Below are 21426 nucleotides of genomic sequence, written 5' to 3' on the forward strand. Positions count from 1 at the left end.
CAAAGAATGCATGAATGTACACAGCTTACCATTCCCTGGCATTTTTATGGAGAGGTACATTTGGCCTAAATCTTCTGTAGGGTGCATTGCGAACCATGTAATCGATGGACTCCAGCAGGTCTATCATGCTGAGGTACTAAACACAGGAAAAAGTTTCTTAGCAAGGTTCAGGTTTTGTTTGCAGGCACTGCTCCAACTGCATGTACACCATGGCCTTCACATTCCTCAAAGGACACGGAAATTTAAGTCGATGCATTTTCATTAGCACCTGAAAGGGGACTGACTGCACCCATTCTTCTCAAAGAACAGAACACCACTTGGAAGCCCTGCTTCCCTCCAAGAACAACAGTCTGTAGTTTTACTGGCCTGCTCAGCACAACCTGCCAGGCTTCTCAAACCAACTTTTCTGTTTGTCAGTGCAGTTGCCCTCATTTTAGAGCTGCATTTACATCGGTGCACCTTACTGGTTCAGTTCTGAACTCTATATATATACACATTTAGACATCAGTAAGAGCTAAAAAGCTCTTTAGCCAACTAACTGCAAGTTATCTCTCAATAAATGAGAACACAAAATTTCTGGGGAGCCATCTAAATTACTGCCTTGATACTTCAGCAGCCTTTGTTGCCAAAGCCAGCACACTCCATTCATTCCCACCCTTGCTTGTACTTTGGCAACTCTGCAGTTCTAACACTGGATAGTTTAATAAGATAAGGGCTACTCATGATTGCATTCTCCAGGTGAAAAGAATGCTGCTGGAAGGGCTGAATACAGATCACATGGCTCCCAGAGGGTCCACAGGTAAGAGTGTCAGAGAACAAGAATCACCAGGAAGTGATGGTTACACAGAGGGGAAAAGATCCTACACTTCTCCCACAGGTACTGCTAAACAGCTTAGAAATCCTACAGGCATATAAGCACACAAATCCCTAAGAATGTTTGCCAGTGAAAAACCCTATAGTTGATCACAAACTGAAATGGGTGATAAATACCAAACCCACTTGCCTGTGGCTTAGTGAATTCAATGACAATTCTCTGTACTTCTACATTGCAATCAATCTTTGGAGTTTTCAGCTCTACTTCTGCATATGGGTTGATATAGAGTCTTGCAGAGGCTGACACTGGTCTGAAAACTTGAAGATTAAAACAAAAATGAGATGGATTTTTTACTTAAGCACACCAAGGAACAGATCAAGCACATCAATAGATAACATGCATGCTCAAGCCCCATAGAATCAGGATGCAATTCTTACCAATGACAATTAAGACAGTCCTGCAATAATCAAAAAGCATACAAGCCCTAATATGTTCTATTACATGATGGTTTTTCTACAAGGCAGATAGCATGGCCATGCCTGCAGGATCAGATCAGCTGTTGTACACTAACATGCTCAGAACAGTTTAGATTCACTCATTCCTAGCTCACTTACTGTACTGGTAGTCTTCAGGCTGGTGACCATGGCAGGGAATTCCTTTTTTCAGCTGGTCCTGTAAGGGGATATGATACTGTCTAACAATTGCTCAAGAGCATTACTTGTTTAGAGTTCTCAAAACTCTGAGGAGACCAACTTAAGTTCACATGTATTTTGCAGACTGTTGCAGCTGTCAATTCAAGCTGTGTATGAATTTGTGTTTTCACTTCAGACTGAGATTCAGAGAAAAAAAAGGAAAACATGCACAGACAGGCAGTGCCAAATGAACTTGGCTGTTCTTAGACCACTGGATGGTTTAAGCACTGCACAGTTTTGATTCCATCTTTGATGTTAGAACCAAGCTCACTGGGTTTAGTACATTATTTGTTAAGGACAGAATAAAACAAAAATAAAGGTATCCATAAAGATGAGCACAAAAGAAAAAGGTTAACTAGTACTATTGTACAAGGACATACAGAATACCTTTATAAACACAATAGGTGAAAAATATATCATGTCTAAACCCTAGAGGGGTTGATAACAAATGAGGTTCACAAAATATTATTAACAATAGTGCAATGGATTAACATATGACCCTGAATACAGGGACCGTAAGTGTGAGCAGTGGGGTAGAAATCAGTGTAGTGTAGTTTTGAATACTACAAGAGCCAGACAATACAGTAATTAATGCATTTTCTTTTTCTACATTACCAGTATTTGTTCACGGGAGCCATGATAATACATTTTGCTGTGTATGTTCCAATAAGCACTGAGGCTGTCCAGGCACAAAAGCTGCACATGAAAGAAAACATGCAACAAACTGCATACTCTGTATTCAACCCATCCTGCAAATATAGCTTTGCATTTGTTAAATAGAACAATAGAAAATATCAATAGAAAACATATGAAAGCAGATAAGACAGCAAATGAACCATTAGTATTGAGATGTATTTAATCTGACAATACTATTTTGAAATGATAATTGAATTGCAAGTTCTTGAAGCACACATTCATGCACATCTGTTAAACATGACCCTGGATTACAGGGGTGAGGGTGCACAAAACTGCTACTTGGCCTAATGCAGAAGCCAAGACATTAAACCCTTCCTAGATTGTCCCTCTAATTCCTTAGATCTCTGTGTACTCCTTTCTGCACAGGCCTGGGGGTGGTTCAGGAGGTGGGCAGGGAGAACAGAGAAACTGCTTAGCTCCCAGAATCCCAATTACACTAGGAATACAAATTAGATTAGGAAATGGTAATTAGACAACCTGTTGGCAATTGGTTTCCACACAGGCTTGCTGTACAGTGCATTGAACAAGGGGATCAGCATTCACATTTAAGATAAATTATTCAAGCTATGGAGTTTGTTTAACTTTATGCCTTACATAAAAAGTTATTTGTGCTCTATTTGTGCTTAAACTACATCAAAAATAAAGAAAAACAGGAGAATTCAAAAAGCAAACTATTTTCCAACTTTATTTAGAGCCCCAGGTTTACTAGTCTCCAAGATCAGTTGCTTTCCTCACTTGTGTAGGACAAAACCCACGACACATTACCTTGTATATTATTTTTGCAGCTTCATTCAGAATGGAAGGTGTCCAGTTCTCGTTTGTTGTCTAAAAGTTCAAAGTGATAAAAGCAATTTTGTGCATCTTAGCTAACATATTTGTGGGTTTATCCTATGCTTCCAAGCAACAAATGCATCCAGTTTTTCTGCATACACACACATCAAGATAACATACAAAAATCTGTCAGTTTACTTTCATACTTTGACATTCAACTTCTCATCCTACCCATAAAACGCTTAACAGCTAAGGCAAAGAGAGGTTAGCTGAAATTTTCACTCCCCATTTCTCAAAATTCCTGGCAAAACACCAAACTCTTGATCACCATGATGCAATGTTTGCCCTCATTTACTATGTCTGGATATAACCTGCCCAGTTTCAAAGGTCACTCAGATCACTAGAACAAATCACCAAGTCTCAAAGTGTTATGTTCATCAATCCTCTTCCCTTCTGCTTGCTCCAACTGCCAGTCTATCTGCATGAATAAAAGATTGCCTTCAGTTCCAGCTGGATGCACACTGTCCCTGTATCTCCCTACTGTGTTCCTTTTCCTTTCTGCTTCTCCAAAGACAAGCAGACTGAGCACACAAGAACAGGCAGCCACACACACATTACCAGTAAACTCAGCTCGCCCAACGTCACTCCCAAGGAAATCGGGCACTGTGGGTCTGTGATCTACAAAAACAGACAAATAACAGGTATTTGTTTCTCTTGCTGCAGACACATGGAGCCTTTAAAGTTGGCTGAAATCCTAACCTGTTCTGAGCAACTTCCTTTGCTTACTAAATCTCACTGAAACTTGACTGGAACCCACGAAGATAGGCCAAAACTAATATGGCTGTAGTGGAAAGACTTAGGACTTCAATTCAAACTGAAAATTTTCTTTTGGATTCTAACATCATCAAACAGGAAAAAAAAATTAAAATTAGAGTACCACATCTCAGTCAGATATATCACTTTATGATATGCACTTCTTTGACTTTAACTTTAGTGTCTCTGAAAACAGTCCCAAAGAAAGGTTTGAGAAATACCCTATTATCCAGTGCTTTTCTTTTAAACTCAATTGTCTCATAACAAACTGCTTGCTAATTTTACTAAAGGAAGGTAAAATTAGTAATACCAGTTTGTTTCATATAAACAAACATACCTTTTTATCAGTTAAGTGTTTTCAACAGTTTATCTTCAGACCTATCTGTAAACCCTTCAGCTTCTGCCCTTCTGGACTCTGCCCAGGACACTGAAAACTCTGTGCACCCACTGCATGCAGCAATATGTGAGAACAGACACTGCCCACATGCAGCGAGCAAGGCAGCACTGGACAAGGGCAAAGGAACATCTCTGCCCCATATCCATATTTCTGGCATTCAGTCATATCTGGGGCAAGTTATTTGAAGAGGAGCAGAAGAAACAACAGCAATTTTTTCAAGGTGGCAAATATAGCTTCTCTATAGACAGGAGAATCAGAACCTCACTCAAGTCCAATTTAAAATGAAGTCACTATGTCCCAGTTACTTACATCATCTTCGTATTTAACATGAATGCCTGTGATTTTGACTTGCACATTTTTTATAACTTGAGTTGCAAGCTTTTCTAAGAAAGTATCCTTCTTCTCCTCCTTTGGTTTGTCTAGAACAAGAATTTTTAAAAGTCATTATTTAGTGTAATAATTGCATCTTGAATTTCATTACACCAACAACTACAGCAATGTAAATTAATATTCCCTCTAAATTACCATTACAGTTTTCACTTATTAAAATTACATATTTGTATTTTTTTCCTTTTCTGCACATCACATCTGAAAATGTGATATTAGCTGCCCATGCACAACTTAACCACAAGAAAATACAAGTCTAAATTTCAGTCAAAACAGTTTGGCACACAGCAGGTTCTGGACTAATATACTCCTTCTCCTCCTTCTAAGGGAAAAGGTTCCCTCTTAAAAGTAACTCAGTGAGGGGTTTCAAGAAGCAAATGAGTAAGACAGAGTAATTTAACACAAAATACCCTTGAATAATACATGCAAGGAGTAATATTTACAAGCCCTCATTATTTCACTATAGTGGTATCTCAGGCTGTGTTTCAGCATTTCACCTGCAGTGTGGCTGGCTCAGTGAGCTGCCTGTCCTCCAGCTGCCTTTACAGCCTGCACTGCTGTGCTCAGTACCCTCCCTACAGCATGGCTATTCCAGCAAATGCCATTCATCAGCCTACCAAGCTCATACATTTTTGTTGGAAATGCTACAGATGGCTCAAGTTGAAGAAATAGTCATGGCTATAGAGAAAAATAAGGACTACAGGTTTTGACTCAACTTACTTGAACTGTTTTTAACTTTTTACATATGCAATGCACGGTGAGCAAAGCAGGTATCTAACTTTGTACATCCTACTAAAAAATGAGACATTTTTTTAAAAGCTTTCAGAGGTTCAGGAAATCTGCTTAAAAATGAAGATTTCACTACTGAACATGATATAACAGTTTCAGTCAAGACAGCATTTGATTTCAATCAAAAAAAAATTAGTCAGGAACTCAGAAAAACCAGAAACATTGTATCACTTTTACATGCCACACACATTTCCTCCTATTAACTGACTAAAAAAAAAGGCAGAAGTCCTTATCAAAGCTTCATGATCTCCAAGTGCAAGGAACCCATTAACATTTTTGCAGCCCCATGCAGCCACCAGCAGCAATTTGTGTGCCCCTTGCAAAGCTTATCTTGGGTCCCCACGAGGTTTTCTCTCCAACTGCAAGGCTGTGTACAGCTGCAGCTTCCTCCAAGACCAAATACATAACACACCCACGTGGGACATGGCAATTCTTAGCCACAGGCTAATGCTGAATCCTGCATGGTTTGGTGTTTATAGACAATGATTATCCTCTTGGGGAACAACAGCAATTTCATTCCTGTTCAAATATGTCATAGCACTAAATCAGTTATTTAGAACAAAGCTAAAAGGTGATAAAAAAGATTGTTTACTGCTACAGCACCAGTTTCAGGTTTTCTTGACCTATTACTGGAATCTTACAAAAATCAGACAAAGAGATGTAACTTGCACAAGCAGTTTTTCCACCAGTCACTGTGAAATGCCACTAGTTCACAGTTCTGCTGCAAATACTGCAGATAGCTCAAATTAAAGGAAGAAGCACAACTATCCAGTAAAGAGAAACAAGGACTCTCTTCAGGCTCATTGGATGCAGAGAACAGATGAACTGCAAAAAGAGCTCTCTCCAATTTATAACCTCTCTTTCAAACAGGAGGAAAAAGGTCTCACTGGATGGACAGGCAAGGCTATTAAAAACTAATCCAAACAGAAAGCAAAAAGAAGCCTTAAAGTTAAAAGCCATAACTGTTACCCACCTTTTGAGTGATCACGACCTCTAAAGGGTCTCTTAAAATGCTTTTTGTACTTTTTACGCTTACGTCCTTTTGTAATGCAAGCAGTTTTTGGAAAAAGGATAAAATTCAAGTTAGTAAAGCAGAAATGTAAGAAAGCATGAGAAAATATGGAAGAAGGTTTAGCCTGTCTTAAAGCATAATGGCTTAGAAGGTCTCATGAAAAGCTTTTCAAGAATTGCAGCTGTGGTAAGCAAACAATCAGCCACTTCTCATAGTATAAAATATACATCTAGAAGAGGCTTCCACCATACAAGGACATCATTTTGAAGTTAAGATACAGATGAATGTGGAAACCCAAAGAGCACTTTTCAATAGGATTCTCATGATAATCAGCAGTATGGTATGAAAGCACTCTGAAAGAACAAATCCAGTAACCACAAAAAAGACATAGAAAAATGATGATTCTAAAGGCTGTACATGAAATTAAACTCCATATTTACACACATCTTACAAGCCACACAGTCACAACCGTTTCATGATTTACATGATGCTCGTACTTCTCCACAATTCTGAAGAAAACCAGTTTGGTGAGTTGCACTGTTCCTTTTCCTCCTCTGGCCATCCCAGCAAAAATAATTCAGCAATAATGCTGCTTGTGCTTATCTTTATGGGGTTGGAGCATGAGCAGGGTGTATCCCACAAAGCAAGAAGGAAGCAAGTATAACAATGTACCTAACCTAACCATGGGGAACACCTTGATGTCATTTGCAAGCCTGTTCAAACAAGGGAGGGAAATTGCCTGCCAAGATTTCAGCCTGTCTTGCAGGTAAGGTGATAGGCTGGTCACTAGATAAATAATAAAAAGGAAAAACTAGACAAATAGAAACATTTTATTTTGCATAGTTCCTTTTAACACTAGAAGTAATCCTTTATAAAGGCTACTTGAAAAAGACAGCTTCCTTCACTTACTATTGAATTTGCAGGTCTCAGGCTTTCACTCCCATGCATGACAAAACTAAGGAAACAGGATATTCCACTTCTTCACCCACATCTACTACTATGGAGAAACTGGGCACATTCCTACACTAAATGTAGGTTTTTAAGCTCACTTTAAACCTGTGCTCAGACAATAGCTCAAGGAAGAAACTTTGGCCAAGTGTAAATTTCTGAAAATCATATTTCAGAAGTTAAAAATAAAACATGTACAAAAACCAGTAATTCCCCTGAATTTCAAGGGAAGCTGTTTCCTTGCCTAACTTGAGAGCAATGCAAATAAAGAGAAGCAGGAGAAAGCATGCTAATGCCTTCAACCTGCTAGAGTTCATTTTGTCTGTCCATGCCTTCAAGACAGCCTGGACTTCCTTTATCTTAAGCCCAGAAACATTAAGTAAGGGTAATTACTCTCCAAACAGCTAAAGATGGTGTTGGAAAATCACATTGTCAGCATTTTATTACATTCTTGAGCTCACACATGACTGATGGAAATCTAAGTGGTCTCCTAATCTTCTGAAACAGCCACTCAATTAAAAAGGGACTAAGTCATTGCAAGAATGCACATTCATTAAATCTTATTTCTAGAACCACCAGTATGTGGATATTCACCAAACAAGTATTGTTTTCTCACTTCTCCATTTGGCTGCTTTGGAGAGGGGGGAATTTCAAAACCTCAACTGCCTGTTCATCATGCATGTGTAACATGTGACTGACCATGCATACCCACCAGGCTTGGTGTCCTTGTAAACCAGGCTCTCCAACCCATACAAGGAATCCTGGGAGTGGGTGCCTTGGTCCACACGGCAGCAAAGAACCAAAGAAATGCATTTGGTTTAAAAGAAGGAAATCAACTCATGATTTAATATTAAGGTCACCAAATCTGTATGACGCAGCAGTATTTCCATTACAGTATCTGAGAGCCCAATTCACTTCAGAATATCTACTTTCAGTGATTACCTACATAGGGAAATCATGCAATTGACATTTTCTCTTGTAACAGCAGAAGACCTACAGCCTCTGGTCTCCATGTATGAGGTCTGACAGAGACAGATTGTAACAGCTTAGAAAAAAGAAAATAATTTCATCAGCTTGTGTCAGCAGTTTCCACTTCCCCCTCACACAACCTTACCAACACAGTGCCATGACTATTCTGCTCAGTATTTGAATAGCATCTCAAAAGAAATTATCTCTAGGCCTATTTATACTCTTAAATCTAAGGACTGAATCAAGAGTCTAAACACATTAATATAAATCAAGTATTAATCAGAAAAAAATTCCTGAACCTTGACAACTTTCTGTTCAAGATATTTCCTAGCTTTTCAGCAGCTATTGTGTGCTCTTAAAACCTAGAGAGAGAGCTGAATTTCTGAGAATTTTATGGTTCAGTAGGGCTACATGGGCTCCAAGATTTCTATATCTAGCAAAAGCAAAGGATCTGCTCATGCAGGACTCACAAAAGTCCTCTTGAGTACAATATTCTAGTACAGCACCACAAACACAAATGGCTACTACTGAAATATGATCATAGGATAACAGAACTTCTCTAGTTAGAGTAGAAAATGATCCAATTTAAATGTTCCTCTTGCTTTTCTTTCTCAAGGCTTACAGTTTAAAACTGCAAAACGTGACTAAGTCTAACTCCCATTCTTTATATAACCAGCTGAGCTACAGAAGTATCATTTTTCTATGATGATTTTTTTCAGAAGCATTACAAACACTGGATGTAGTAAGTTTTTCTTGAGAAAGGAAACTGCCAGAGGCACACAGACTCATTCTTAAATACATGAAGCTCCAGAATGGGAATTCCTCAAGCAGTACCCATTAGGTTAAGTTCATCTTATGACACTGTTCTTTCATCCTATTGCTACTGGTGCAAAGAGCATTGGCTGAAGCACTGCTGCTGTACAGGATCCACGTGCTACATAACTGAGGTGAAACTCTACCAGCATTCCTTCCCCACAGTATCAAGTGATGGCTGCAAAATTCATTCACTGGAGTTGTCTTAGCCCTCATATATTTTCTGGCATATTAAAGACAAGAAATAAAGCAAAGCTCCTTTCTTCATTGCAGCAGAAAGATTGTCAGATTGCCATTTGAAGGGAACTGCACATGTACCTCTCAAACACAGAGCAGGACAAAGGCCACAGACTGTCCCATAACTGGGGAACTAAATGAGCAAAAAGATTACAAACAATCTTTTTTCCAGGTGCTGAAAGCATCATCTCTTTCCCAGTAACTTTTCCATGAGTTGCAGCATTACAAGTATCATAGAAATGCATCTTTAGAAGCATTACACAAGCCAACAAACAGTCTCAATTCAGACAAACCTTCAGGGATAACTTTTTCCTCCAACACATGTAGTTACCTGTCACTGGTTCTGAGCTTGGTTTCTGTCCAAACAAGCCCAATTGATACCATAATTCTATTAGAGGTATGGGTTATGAAAATATAAACAAACAGAAAAAAAAATCACCACCACAAAACAAGTGAACAGGACTTAATTGAGAGCTTAACACCTTCTATGATCTAGAGCAAAAGTTGAAGGTTCCTAAAGGTTCCTGTTTGTGCTCAGTTGTTCTGTTGTGTCATGAATTATTTCCTGCTCACAAGAGTCTCATTTCCCAAACCAGTCCAAACTCAGCACTTCATAAAAGCACAGCAGAAACTGAAACAAAAGCATTATCATTGCAGTAAAAGTTTACAAGCCTTACCTTTCCCCTTCAAGGTTCCTTTCATCAAAGAACACCCTATCACATGCACCTCTAAAACACACAGTTAAACATCTCTCTAGCATTAAATTAAGGTGCTAAAGTAAGGTAACATTACCCTCACACAATGTACTTTCTATTGCTCTGTATGGTCCTGTTCCCCTAAAGCAGCAAGGAAAAAAAACTAAAAGACATACCAGATGAATAAATTCCCATTTCCCACGAAAACTGACCAGATAAATGAATGGCAAACAAACAACATTTCTTTCAAGCTTTAGATTAAAAACATTTTTCAAAGCACAGTAGTAAGATTAGCTAGGTGCCTGAAAAAACAAAATTTGTTAAGTCAATTAGAAACCAGGAGTTTTCTTTCACAGCACAGCTTAAGTCCTCAAATTCCAATGGAGATTTGCATTATTAACTCAGTACCTTTTTCTGCTGCCTTCTGCAGGGCTTCCTCAATTCTTGCCAGTTCCTTTTGTTTATTATCCTGCAAGTATTTTTCTTCCTTCTCTGCATCATATTTAACACCTGGAAGCCAAGTTGGGAGAGCATTAATCCTAAATCTCAAGTTATATAAATGCATTATCAAGCAATGCACACCATATACAACATCCTGTTGCAAAACACCTTGTTTGAGGGAAAGGCTACTCTTTTTTCATTGCTGAACACTGCAGCCAGCCTCCAAAACTGCTGGATTTACACAATTATGCACTATTTCACAGGAAGAATTTTTCGGTGGAAATTCAGACTCCTAAGAGTGGCCTGTGCAATATAAGACAGATTTTTAAGTTCTTCTATACATGTATTTCATGCTCCAGGAACTTGCAAGTTTTCTCATCACACCAGAGGTTCTGATTTCAGAGAAAACTAAAAAAGTTCTTTGGCCCTCTTCCCTCTCCCTCCAACAGTACAAATGGAATTATTACTTTGACTGTTATAATTTAGCAACAGATAAACAGCTAAAGATCTAAACCATGCCACAAAGCTGGATTCAGGATAAGCACGTTTTAGAGGAAACTTGGCTGTTGAATTGAACTTGGAATGGATACAAGCAAGGATCTCCATAAAAGCAACAGGTGCTGTTTTCTCCCACCCTTCTTCTGCTAACTTGCCAGCATATGTGTAGAAACTTCCCTGAGGGAGCAGAATGTAAAAATGGTGGCTCACATGAACTACTTGCTATTCTAGACTCATTTACATGGTACCCTTGGATATTTTTCCCTTCCATGATTTAACTGTTGCTGAGAAGTTGACATACTTGCTCCAGGAACTATCAGAAGATACAAGCCTTCTAGAGTTGCAACAACTGCCTCCCCATAGAGATTCTTCCAAGGAATCTTCAGAGTAAGTTTATCTAAACAAAGCAGATACAGTTACATCAAAACAAACATCTCACTCAGTGCTTGGTCCAAAGAACACCTCCAGCATTAAAGAGCACTAATCCTCTGTCTTGATGTCCTAAACCCCTTAGGTTAGGAGAAACCACATGGACATGAACATTTTATAAAGCCCTTGAAGTGATAAAACACATACACAGGAAACACAAGCCATGATTTTAAGCAAAAAGTTGCAGTCTGAGTCAGAATACTTCAAATCAAAACCTAAGATCATGACTGAAGTTCAGTTCACTGGGATGAATATGACTTTCCCAGGAAGGAGAAGAAAAACTAATACACATATATATCTCCTACAAATGTTCCATGTGAAAAAGCAATGCTGACCACCAGGGAAAGAGGCTTACAAAAAACAAAAAAACTAAGAGTTCCTGAACCTTTGGCATATTTGTCAGCTTCTCTGTCTACACTGAACAGCTCCCTTGAGCGTGCATGTCTCCAGGAAGAACCTCTCAGATGTGCTTTTCATATCAATCTGTAAAGTTACACAAACAGGGTTTGCCAGATAACATCAATGGCAGTCAAGCTGAATTTCTATGCCAGTTTCAACAGTGAGTAAAATTACACTTAAGAAATCTTGATAAAAGAAATTCAGGGGCAAGATTGACCTTACAGCCTATATTAAAATTTCCATTGCAATAGTTGTGTTGGAACTAAAACTTACCTATCTGACCAACTTTTATTCTAAAAGGTACATCCAGTTCACTCTGTAAATGACCAAAATAAAGTATTAAACAGAAGAAGTAGTAAAAATCAAATTTATTTAAATTACATTTGCAAAGTACTTTATTTACATACATAAATTAAAAGCTACTTCTTTTCTACTGGAAAATAGAAAAGGAAAAGAAGGAAAACAGGACAGCAGCAGACAGGCAAACTAGAGGAAAAAAGAAGAACTGGACCATATCATATTCCTTTGATCCTTTCTTTGTCAAGAAAGTGTAGGCTACTTCTCTAGCAGGGGTGTTCAATAGTGACCCTCTTGTAATTACTTGTGTATGGAAATCTAACACATTGCAACTGTAAAGCTGTCAGAACCACCCCTTACTTTATGTTCTTGATTTGGTCTCAGCTCAGGTCAGTCACACACATGACTCTGCATTTTTCTACATCAGAACTGCTGGAATCTGAATCAATCCCCCTAAGAAGGAAAGGTGTGTACAAAGTAACACTTCTTTCCTTTCTTAGCTCCTAGACATGAAGATATTTGTAGCAATAGATCCAAAGTACAACAAAGCCATCAGGAATGGAAGAAATGGACAAGCAAAAATGAAACTTTCAAATAACAAAGAGAAGCCAGTGAACAGGTCATATAAACACCCAATGTGTTTTCAATGCACAGAGGATAACAGTTCTCTTTAGTGAAGTTGAAACACATTAAATTTTGGAGTAAGATTCTCTCAGAAGTACAGATGTTCATTAGCCAAATTAAAGAACATGAAAATTAGCCAAGTCATTTGTTTTTCCAGACAAGAGTATGAGGACTTAATGCAAGTTACTTCTCATTTTTCAAGCACAGCTTTTCTCTGTTCCAGTAAAATGAGCAAAATTAGAAGGAGTTAACCAAGAACTTACTTCCTATACCAGTCAAAAAGAACTCAGTGTATCCTTCAGTGAGACTACAATGAGCAAGATTTTATCCTAAGCCTCAGTCTTTAGACCCATAAAACCAATTTGAAGTTATTAAGATACTTACCAATGCATTCTCCTTTATTTGTAAATTGTCAAGAGCCACATTACCTGTTTAGAAGGGAGAAATACAGAAAAAATTACTTCAAGTATTACTTACAGTAGAAGAAGGAACACAACCACAATCCTACAAAATACTTATGAATAAAACCTGAAAACCTTATTCCAGTTACAGAATAGCACAATAAATGTGCTGAACTGGAAATATGTAATTCTGTAACTACAAATATGTAATTTGTAAGAGCCACTAAACATGGGTTAGAGAAAAAATTTCAGTTGGAAGAGATGATAAAAACATCACCAACTCAGACGTCCACATGTTTCTACTCTATTAAATACACCCACAAGATTAGGAAGTCTTTCTTATTACTCACTTAGTGTGAATGACAACTGCAGTTCTAGCAACATAGGGTAGACTTGGACAATGGTATTTTGTTTTTCATGATTTCACATCAAAGAAAAATCATGAATCACAGAGCCACAAAAACACATGCCTGTTTTCACAAACATTAACTTTTCCTGACGCAGACAACGTAATAGGATTTCTAAATGAAACGCTGTCACAGAATCATGCCCGAGGAAAGCCCATATAATATACCTCCTAGTGCTTTAATGTCAGATTCCTTAGAGCTATATTCCAGTTGAAGTATAGGTATTACCATTGCATAAATGCTAAAATACGTACAACCATGACGAGCAAAAATAAGGTGATGACCTACCTAGGGAAGGCACCTAAACCAGCCAGCTTCCCTAGGCAGCACTTCAGCTGCTTGTCTGCATGACTCCAGCGGAGCGAACGGAAATGTTTTGATACATCCACCGAGAACAGCTACTCCACGCACCTGCACTATCCCGGCAGTTTAATACGCATTATTTACACCGATAACTGAAATACACGGCTGCCTAAACACCGCTGTTGAACACGCATTGTTTACACTGATAACTGAAATACACGGCTGCCTAAACACCGCTGTTGAACACGCATTGTTTACACCGATAACTGAAATAAATACACGGCTGCCCAAGCACCGCTGTTTAACTCGCATTGTTTACACCGATAACTGAAATACACGGCTGCCCAAGCACCGCTGTTTAACTCGCATTATTTACACCGATAACTGAAATACACGGCTGCCCAAGCACCGCTGTTTAACTCGCATTGTTTACACCGACAGCTGAAATACACGGCTGCCCAAGCACCCCATCAGCTGCACCGGCACCCCGCGCTCCCGCCACCCGGGGCACTGCGCCATGAGCCCGCCCACAGACACAACAGCACCATCGTGCTTCCACCCAGCACCCGAGAGAAGGAACAGGAGAGAAAACAGGGGGTTTATCGCTGCTTTCCTCCCTCGAAGCGCTCCGAGGCCAGCGCCGTGCGCCCCTGCCCCCGCCCCACAGACCCACGCGAGGGAGGGGGCGCCAGGGCCGACGGGCACACAAGGAGCGACGGTGCTCCAAGGGAGCGGGGACTGTGCGGCCGCACACCGACCGTCTGTCCGTCCGTCCGTCCGTCCGTCTCGGAGGGCCGCGGCCCCGGAAGTCGCCTCCTGCTCACAGGGGGCCTCCAACCCACCGCCCGCCCCTCAGAGGGGTCGGTTCTCCCACGGCCCGCGCACCCCTCACAGGGCAACCGCGGCCAGCGAGACCCTATCCCCGGTGACTCCGGCGGCCCGGGAGCGGGAGAGGGAAGGGGCTCCTTACCCCCCCATATGCCCAGCTTGAGCTGAGACTTGTTCAGGTTCTCCACATAGTCGCCCAGGAAGCGGTTTAGCAGATCAGCCACCACTGATTCCAGCACCATGGCGTAGGCGGCCCCTCAGCCGCGGCCGCCGGCTGGGAGGGGAGCGGAGCGCAGGGGAGGGGGCGGCGAGCGCGGCGTGACCCAGCGCGGGCGCGCCCCCGGCAGTCAGCTGACGGGGCGGGGCGCAGCCCAGCGCCTGCCGGGGTGCGGAGGTGGGGGGCGTGGGGGCCCTCGGAGCGGCGGAGCGGCGGCAGTGCCGAGCACGGACAGACCCCGGGCGGCTGTGGGGGATCCCGGACCCGCCGCCGGCGCTCGGAGCCGCGGGGCCGCACGAGCGCGCGGAGCGGGGCGGGGTCGAGGCGGCGGCACCCGGCGCCCCCTTGCGGCGCGGATCCGTGGCCGCAGCCGCGGCACCCCCGGCGCTTCGCGGGGCGACGAGACCGCGTGAGGGAGGAGCGGGGTCCCGGCACCGCGCCCCGGCTTCTCACCCGCAGGCACCGTCCCGGCACCGCGCCCCGGCTCCTCAGCAGCCCCGGAGAGCCGTGCGGGGGTGCGGGGAAGGCGGCCGGCCCGGCGGCCCTCAGGTCCCCCTCAGGCGGGTCCCGCCGAGAGCCGCTCCGGCACCGCCCGTTCGCCTCTGTGGGCCCGCGGCGTTTGGGGCCCTGGCGGTGCTGGTGCCATCCCAGGGCGAGTTGTTTACGTCAGTTCAGCTGGCATTGACGGGACCTGGGTGTGCTCACAGTGCCTTAGAAAACTATTTCTGCTTTTAAAACTGCTAATTAAACTGTTTAAACGGTTAATCTTGCAGTTCAGGAAGGTCACAGAGGAAGTAAAGACAAATGAGGAAAACATCTCAAAGCCCAGATGTTTTGGAGATAATAGCACTGCAGAGAATGTATGTAGGAATGCTGCTCCATGTGGTGAACCTGCAGGTAGCAGCATCAACCCTGGAACAAATTTTTAAATCTCTGGGGTGCTAATCTCAAACTGGTTCTGTAAAGTCATTCTGAACTCATAGGAGCTCAATTATTCATGGAAGCACAGCACTCGGTAGCTCGAAACGGCAAATTCAGTCTAAAAATGTATTCCAGAGAGTAGAAAACAATATTAGCAATAGGATTCACCCTCAAAAGTATGTGAAAATAGATCAACACCACATAAATATGACACGGTGAGACAAATATTGCTTTAAATAGCGTTCAAATGTATTGTGGAGCTTAGTGCAAGCAGAATTTACAAAACCACAAAGCTGAAGGAAAATATTTAAGTTTGACAAAGGAAAGGTCCATCAGCAATTGTTACCACTCAGGTTCTGTTACAGCCTGTGTTTCAGGCTTGCAAGCTCCCTCTTGCTGCAGTTAAGGTAAATCCAGAGAGCTTTTCTAGGAACACTTATATATATACACACATATATTTATGCCTACCTTTATGTTCAATTTATTTGTTTAATTGTTTTGTACAGCCTTGGCTTTTCCCGTCATTGGGAAGAGACAATGGAAGAAACCATGTCAGGAAATTGTGGATAAACCTCCTGCTGCTGTTCTATTAGGTAATGAATTTTCATTTGTGATTTTTAAAAATGAAGTTTTGCAAGATTTTAATTTCTGTGTATACAAACCACAGCGGAATAACTAAAGCTTAAGCAAAAGTACTGGCTAATTTGGGGCAGTTGTACATCAATTTAAGAATAATTGTGCAAATCAATGGTAGTAAATTTTCTCTGTAACAAATATAAAATATAGCCAGGGTGATAGATATATCCATCTTCTACTTCATTTTTCATAATGGTCATCATTTCTGCACAGAAAAAAAAAAAAAAACCAACAAAGAAAAGTTAATCACAATTATAAAGAGTGTTGAAAACCACAAAAAGTAGTTTTTATGTGGTTGAAAAAATATCCTGATTGATAAAGTGATGTTCTAAAGATTATAAAATCATCTTGTTTGAGGAAATGGCCTCAAGTAGCCCCAGGAGAGGCTTAGGTTGGATCCTAGAGAAAATTTCTTCAGGTTACCAAGCATTGGAATAGGCTGCTCAGGGAAGGGGTGGAGTTTCCATCCCTGGGGTGTTCAAAGACCTGTGGATGTCACTCTTAAGGACGTGGTTGAGTGGTGGCCTGGGCAGTGCAGGGCAAGAGGTTTGACTCCATCTTAAAGGTCCTTTCCAACCTAAATAATTGCATGCTTACCCAGAAAACAAAGGCATAAGATGTAGTGGATCAGAAATTGCTCCTGAAGGAGTGTGATTTAACCTGGAAAAGATCACCAGGCAGTCACATTGGTGTCAGATATCCCATTTTAGTAAATACTACATAGATTTTTAAAAATAAAAGGAAAATTAAATGGAACTGAGAATGGAAAACCTGTGAGCAGTTGTATTAGATATTTTATCAACCAGATGTGTGGTTTAAATACTGCAATGTTACTTGGAAATAAAGACACATATTATTGCACCTCTATCACCAACAATCCTTTCTTCATCTGCCTGAGCCTCCCTGCAGATAGGGCACCACTCAGAAGTGACTGATGAATTAATGCTGCCCTGTCTAGAGGTAGGTGCCATTCCTGGTGTGTTCTCAATGAGAAAGGCAAACAGTCCAGAGGGGTGGGGAGAGAGGGAAACAACCCCCAAAGCCCTCATCCCGAGGGGTGTGACGTAAGGATTCTGTAGCTAGGAGAACAGATCCAGGACAAACAGAAATATTGGTATTTGCCCACCACTCATTGAATAACAGATAATGTTAATTCTTCCTGGGGAAAACCCCAGGCACTCTGCTTGCCTTTTCCTAATGATTGGTTTGATAAATATGAATTGAATAATTAGCTTTACTCAGGTGAAGTCATCAAAAACAAGTTTTAGTTGCTGTATAAAGGCTTCTTTTATATTATTGCAGCACTCTGTTAAATAAGAGGATCTGATGATTCCATCACTGCACTAATTTACTAAAAAATATATAAATACAAGATTGTGACGCTTAACTTTGTAGGTGTGCTATTTTATGTGGCAAGGTTTGATCCAACTTCTTAGGGAAACCTTTACCAAAAATATGAAGCCTAAAAAAAGGCACAAAATCTGCATTGAAAGTATCATTTAGAGCTTCAGTTTTCTGAATAACTGCAACAACCAGTATCTGTTTAGAGTTGCTTGCTACACAATCTTGCATACATAAATATATAATATAGCCACAGCAGTTCTGTTCTGAGGTGGGTACATAGGTTGAAAGCTCAATAGCCAAGCTTTCTTCTCCTGCTTTACTGCATTAATATTATAAAGTCTCAGCTCCTGCCCTCTGACTGTTGGCAGTGAACAGATGGCAAATTTTATCCACTGTACCTCTCCAAACACAATGTATGCCTATTAGCAGCTGGGAAATCAGCCAGGTAATGTTGCATGGACTCTCATCACAAAGTCTGCAGAGATAAGAGGACTTTGTGGTGAGTCAGATCAGGTTGCCAAAGCCCAAAGTGTTCAGATAACTTTAAAAAATCTCCAAAAACCAATTATGCCCCAGCTTCTCTGAGCAGCCAGTCCCTGGAGGACTCTGATTATGAGGGATGTTTCATTCCTTCCAGCTACTGAGGATTTCCCTTGTCACAAGTTTGGATTGTCACAGTCTATATATAAGTAACTATATACTTAAAACACACATTTTTGGACCTAACAAATGAAAGAGATCAATATTCATGTTCTTGCCAATTTGTCTTTTCTAAAGAAAAGTTTAGTATGCTGCAAAATAGTAATATTTGATACTGGAGTTAGTCTTATTTATCTTTTTATTTTATATTTTTATAATAACTTCATTTTGCACTGGTTTTAATCTTTTTTCTAAGTAATACACAGGAGATTTCATTAGTGCTGAATGCACTTGTAGACAATAAATGAAAACAAAAGGTGCTTAAACAGTTATGTCAAATACTAGAGTAAACAGCCAAATTACAAGGACTAGAGTAGCAAAATAGTTAAAACAACTGATACTACTTAGAACACTGCTAACAATTGAGATGTTTCTTAGGAATTTTTGCAACACTCATCTTATTAGCAGTAAGTAAACCCAACAGATTAAGATATATTCAGATGTCTGCTGCACTAAGAAGATGCCAACACACAGCAATCTGCTTTCCCCTTTCCCTTGTAACAGCTGGAGAGTCTCAGTTCTCAGTGGAAAAGAACTGACATCTGCAAAAAGCTGTGAGACTGTTTCACTGTGTGTCCTTTCTCTCTGAGATCCAACAATAAAATATAAAAGACTTGCTGTGCACAAATATATAAGAATTAGATGATATGCAAATAGAAGCCTGTCTTATTCATAAAAATAACTTCAATCATCTGCAGACAGCCCAGTTCTGTTTCTCAGAATAATTTTAAACCAAATCTGAACACAATGATTATATTTTTCCTCCTATAAAAATGCCACATCTGTTTCTAAATAAATAAATAAATAAATGTGTACCCATTATCCTCCAAGACAAACCCTGCATAAAATTATCCTCACTGGCTTCCATAAATATGTTTTCAGAGAAATCTAGATTTAAAAAATTGGAATTCCCACTCACCTTAGTTAAAAGTCTAGACCCAAAGATCTTTACAGCTTTCATGTGATTAGAAAAAACAAGGACAGCACAGTGTAAACACCACATGGTATGAAATAATGCTGTACCCACAGATGATGACAGCTCCATGGCCAGTCTGACTGTGACACGTGGTTTTCAATAGAGTTTGGAGAATCATTTCCTTTATCTACTGCACCTTATCAGCATCTGAAAGATTCATTACAGAATCTGTATTTATCTTATCAGTATTGATCACATGCATGTCATATCAGCTGAAGTTTGGAATCTAAATTACATTGCTGTATTTTATCCCGAGCCAGGGAATCTTCAAAAAGCACCTAAGTTCTATCAGAAGAAGAATCTAACTTAATTTTTCACGAAGGCTTTGTCTGACAGAATTTTTGGGAGTCATAGCTTTTTGTTTCAGTGATGTGCTGTGAAGATGAAAATGCCACTAATTAGGTGGAAAATTGGTCGAAATAAAAATGAATATTTTAATGAATATGCTGCCTTTAAGTGGGGAACAAAGTAATAGTAGTCTAGTCTGGACAGAGCATATTTATTTTAAATTATAAGTCTAAATTCATTCATGGACAAGCACTTGAATTTCTTCATTCTGGAAGCACACATAAACATCTATTAATCCAAAGCCAAGCCATTGCCCTTCCTAGAAATTTCATTTTTTTGCACATTCACTTGGACATTGGAAGAGTCCTCCAGCAAAACCCACTAAGTCATAATGAGAGAATTACAGTCTTCTGAGCAGCTTTTTAATGCCAATATGTTCTTTTTCTTCTTTACCCTCTTGTACACTGGCTGGGTGCTTCCAGGGGTGCAGAATCTGCAATTCAAGGCTGAACTTGTGGAGGCTGCTCCCGGTGGGTCACACGTTCTCCAGAGCCTGCAAGGCCACACTCAAGAGAGGGTGAGTTGCTGGGTTTGGGGATCACCTTTCCACACACCTCAGCAAGATTGCAAAGACTGTCATTTCTCATTACAGAAAAACATGGTCTTTATATTGTCACTTCATTGTTGAAACTAATTTTCATATGGGAACTAACTTTAAAATGGCATTTTTAAAGCTTATCTAAATTCAGGGTTTATTGTATTTCAATTGAAGACAAGTACAATTACCATTCCAACTTTATTGTTTTATATGCATAATCTGGGTATTTATTAGACCAGGATTCTCATATAAGTAGACATGTAGCCAAATATAAGTAGCAAGTTATCAGTTATTCCAGAAGTGAGGCACTTGAAGGTCACAACATACAACATATTTAAATACTTGAATTCAAACACAGTATCTGCCCTTAAATTCTTCAGTTCTTCTCAACAGATAAAGAGATCCTAAGCAGCTCAAGCCTGATTTTAAGACCAAAAGTCTGCCTCAAATTTCACTCTTATATTTGGCCTTCCAATCTTCTCTGGAACTTCAGTATTTTCTGGCTTTTTGTAACTTTTAGATACTTAAAGCTGTAGCCAAGAGTTGCAACTTTTTCCCCACAGGTAATGTGACAGTGCAACACTGCCACCACCCAAAGAGGAGATTCATGTAAGCATTGATACTGCTCTAGTGAAATGCTGACTTTACTTCCATTGGAAACTTTAACAGTGACAGTTCATAACGTGGTTGTAGATGTCAAGTTTGACTCTCAGATTGTGCTGAACCCATGTTTTTCAAGGCTGCAATACAACAGTGCCAAATCAGAAAGTGGCACTGGAGTGTCATGTCACCTCAGCAGAAAGGCTCCTTGTTTGGTACAGCTCTCCTACAAATTAGTGCCACTTCCTTTGCCTTGTCCTTCACTTCATATTGTATGAATAAAATGCTTTCCATAAAAACAGAGAGAAAGAAATGCCAAGGAATTGATTTCTTTGGCAATATCCTGCTGAGGTTGATTTTTTTGACAGTTCTAGCTGTATCCCAGTGTTTGTGACCTCTTAGGTACAAAGGGGATTGTCCCCACAGCCTCCTGTATGCTGCTTAGGAAGCAATAAAGGCAACCTAGAGTATGCATTAACTATTTGTA

The 21426-nt window shown here is 40.3% G+C and overlaps 1 protein-coding gene across 2 annotated transcripts in view; it reads right to left on the reverse strand.

The window, feature by feature from the left end:
• Nucleotides 1-14928, reverse strand: part of VPS13C (vacuolar protein sorting 13 homolog C) — a 76990-nt gene extending 62062 nt beyond the window's left edge. Inside the window, exons 1-14 of one of the 2 annotated variants that reach the window (XM_066558851.1) lie at nt 14803-14928; nt 13106-13149; nt 12074-12116; nt 11274-11369; nt 10442-10543; nt 8032-8094; nt 6333-6398; nt 4493-4602; nt 3592-3651; nt 2968-3027; nt 2122-2202; nt 1429-1486; nt 1004-1131; nt 30-136 (exon numbers count right to left, since the gene is read on the reverse strand). In XM_066558851.1, coding sequence (XP_066414948.1) covers nt 30-136; nt 1004-1131; nt 1429-1486; nt 2122-2202; nt 2968-3027; nt 3592-3651; nt 4493-4602; nt 6333-6398; nt 8032-8094; nt 10442-10543; nt 11274-11369; nt 12074-12116; nt 13106-13149; nt 14803-14902 — 1118 coding nt within the window. In that variant the 5' untranslated portion in view covers nt 14903-14928. The remainder of the gene's footprint in view (nt 1-29; nt 137-1003; nt 1132-1428; nt 1487-2121; nt 2203-2967; nt 3028-3591; nt 3652-4492; nt 4603-6332; nt 6399-8031; nt 8095-10441; nt 10544-11273; nt 11370-12073; nt 12117-13105; nt 13150-14802) is intronic. The other variant, XM_066558852.1, reaches the window with a different exon arrangement.
• Between the last annotated feature and the right edge of the window lie 6498 nt (nt 14929-21426).

This window comes from Molothrus aeneus, chromosome 13, assembly GCF_037042795.1.
Source record: "Molothrus aeneus isolate 106 chromosome 13, BPBGC_Maene_1.0, whole genome shotgun sequence".
In the NCBI taxonomy this organism is placed as follows: domain Eukaryota; kingdom Metazoa; phylum Chordata; class Aves; order Passeriformes; family Icteridae; genus Molothrus; species Molothrus aeneus.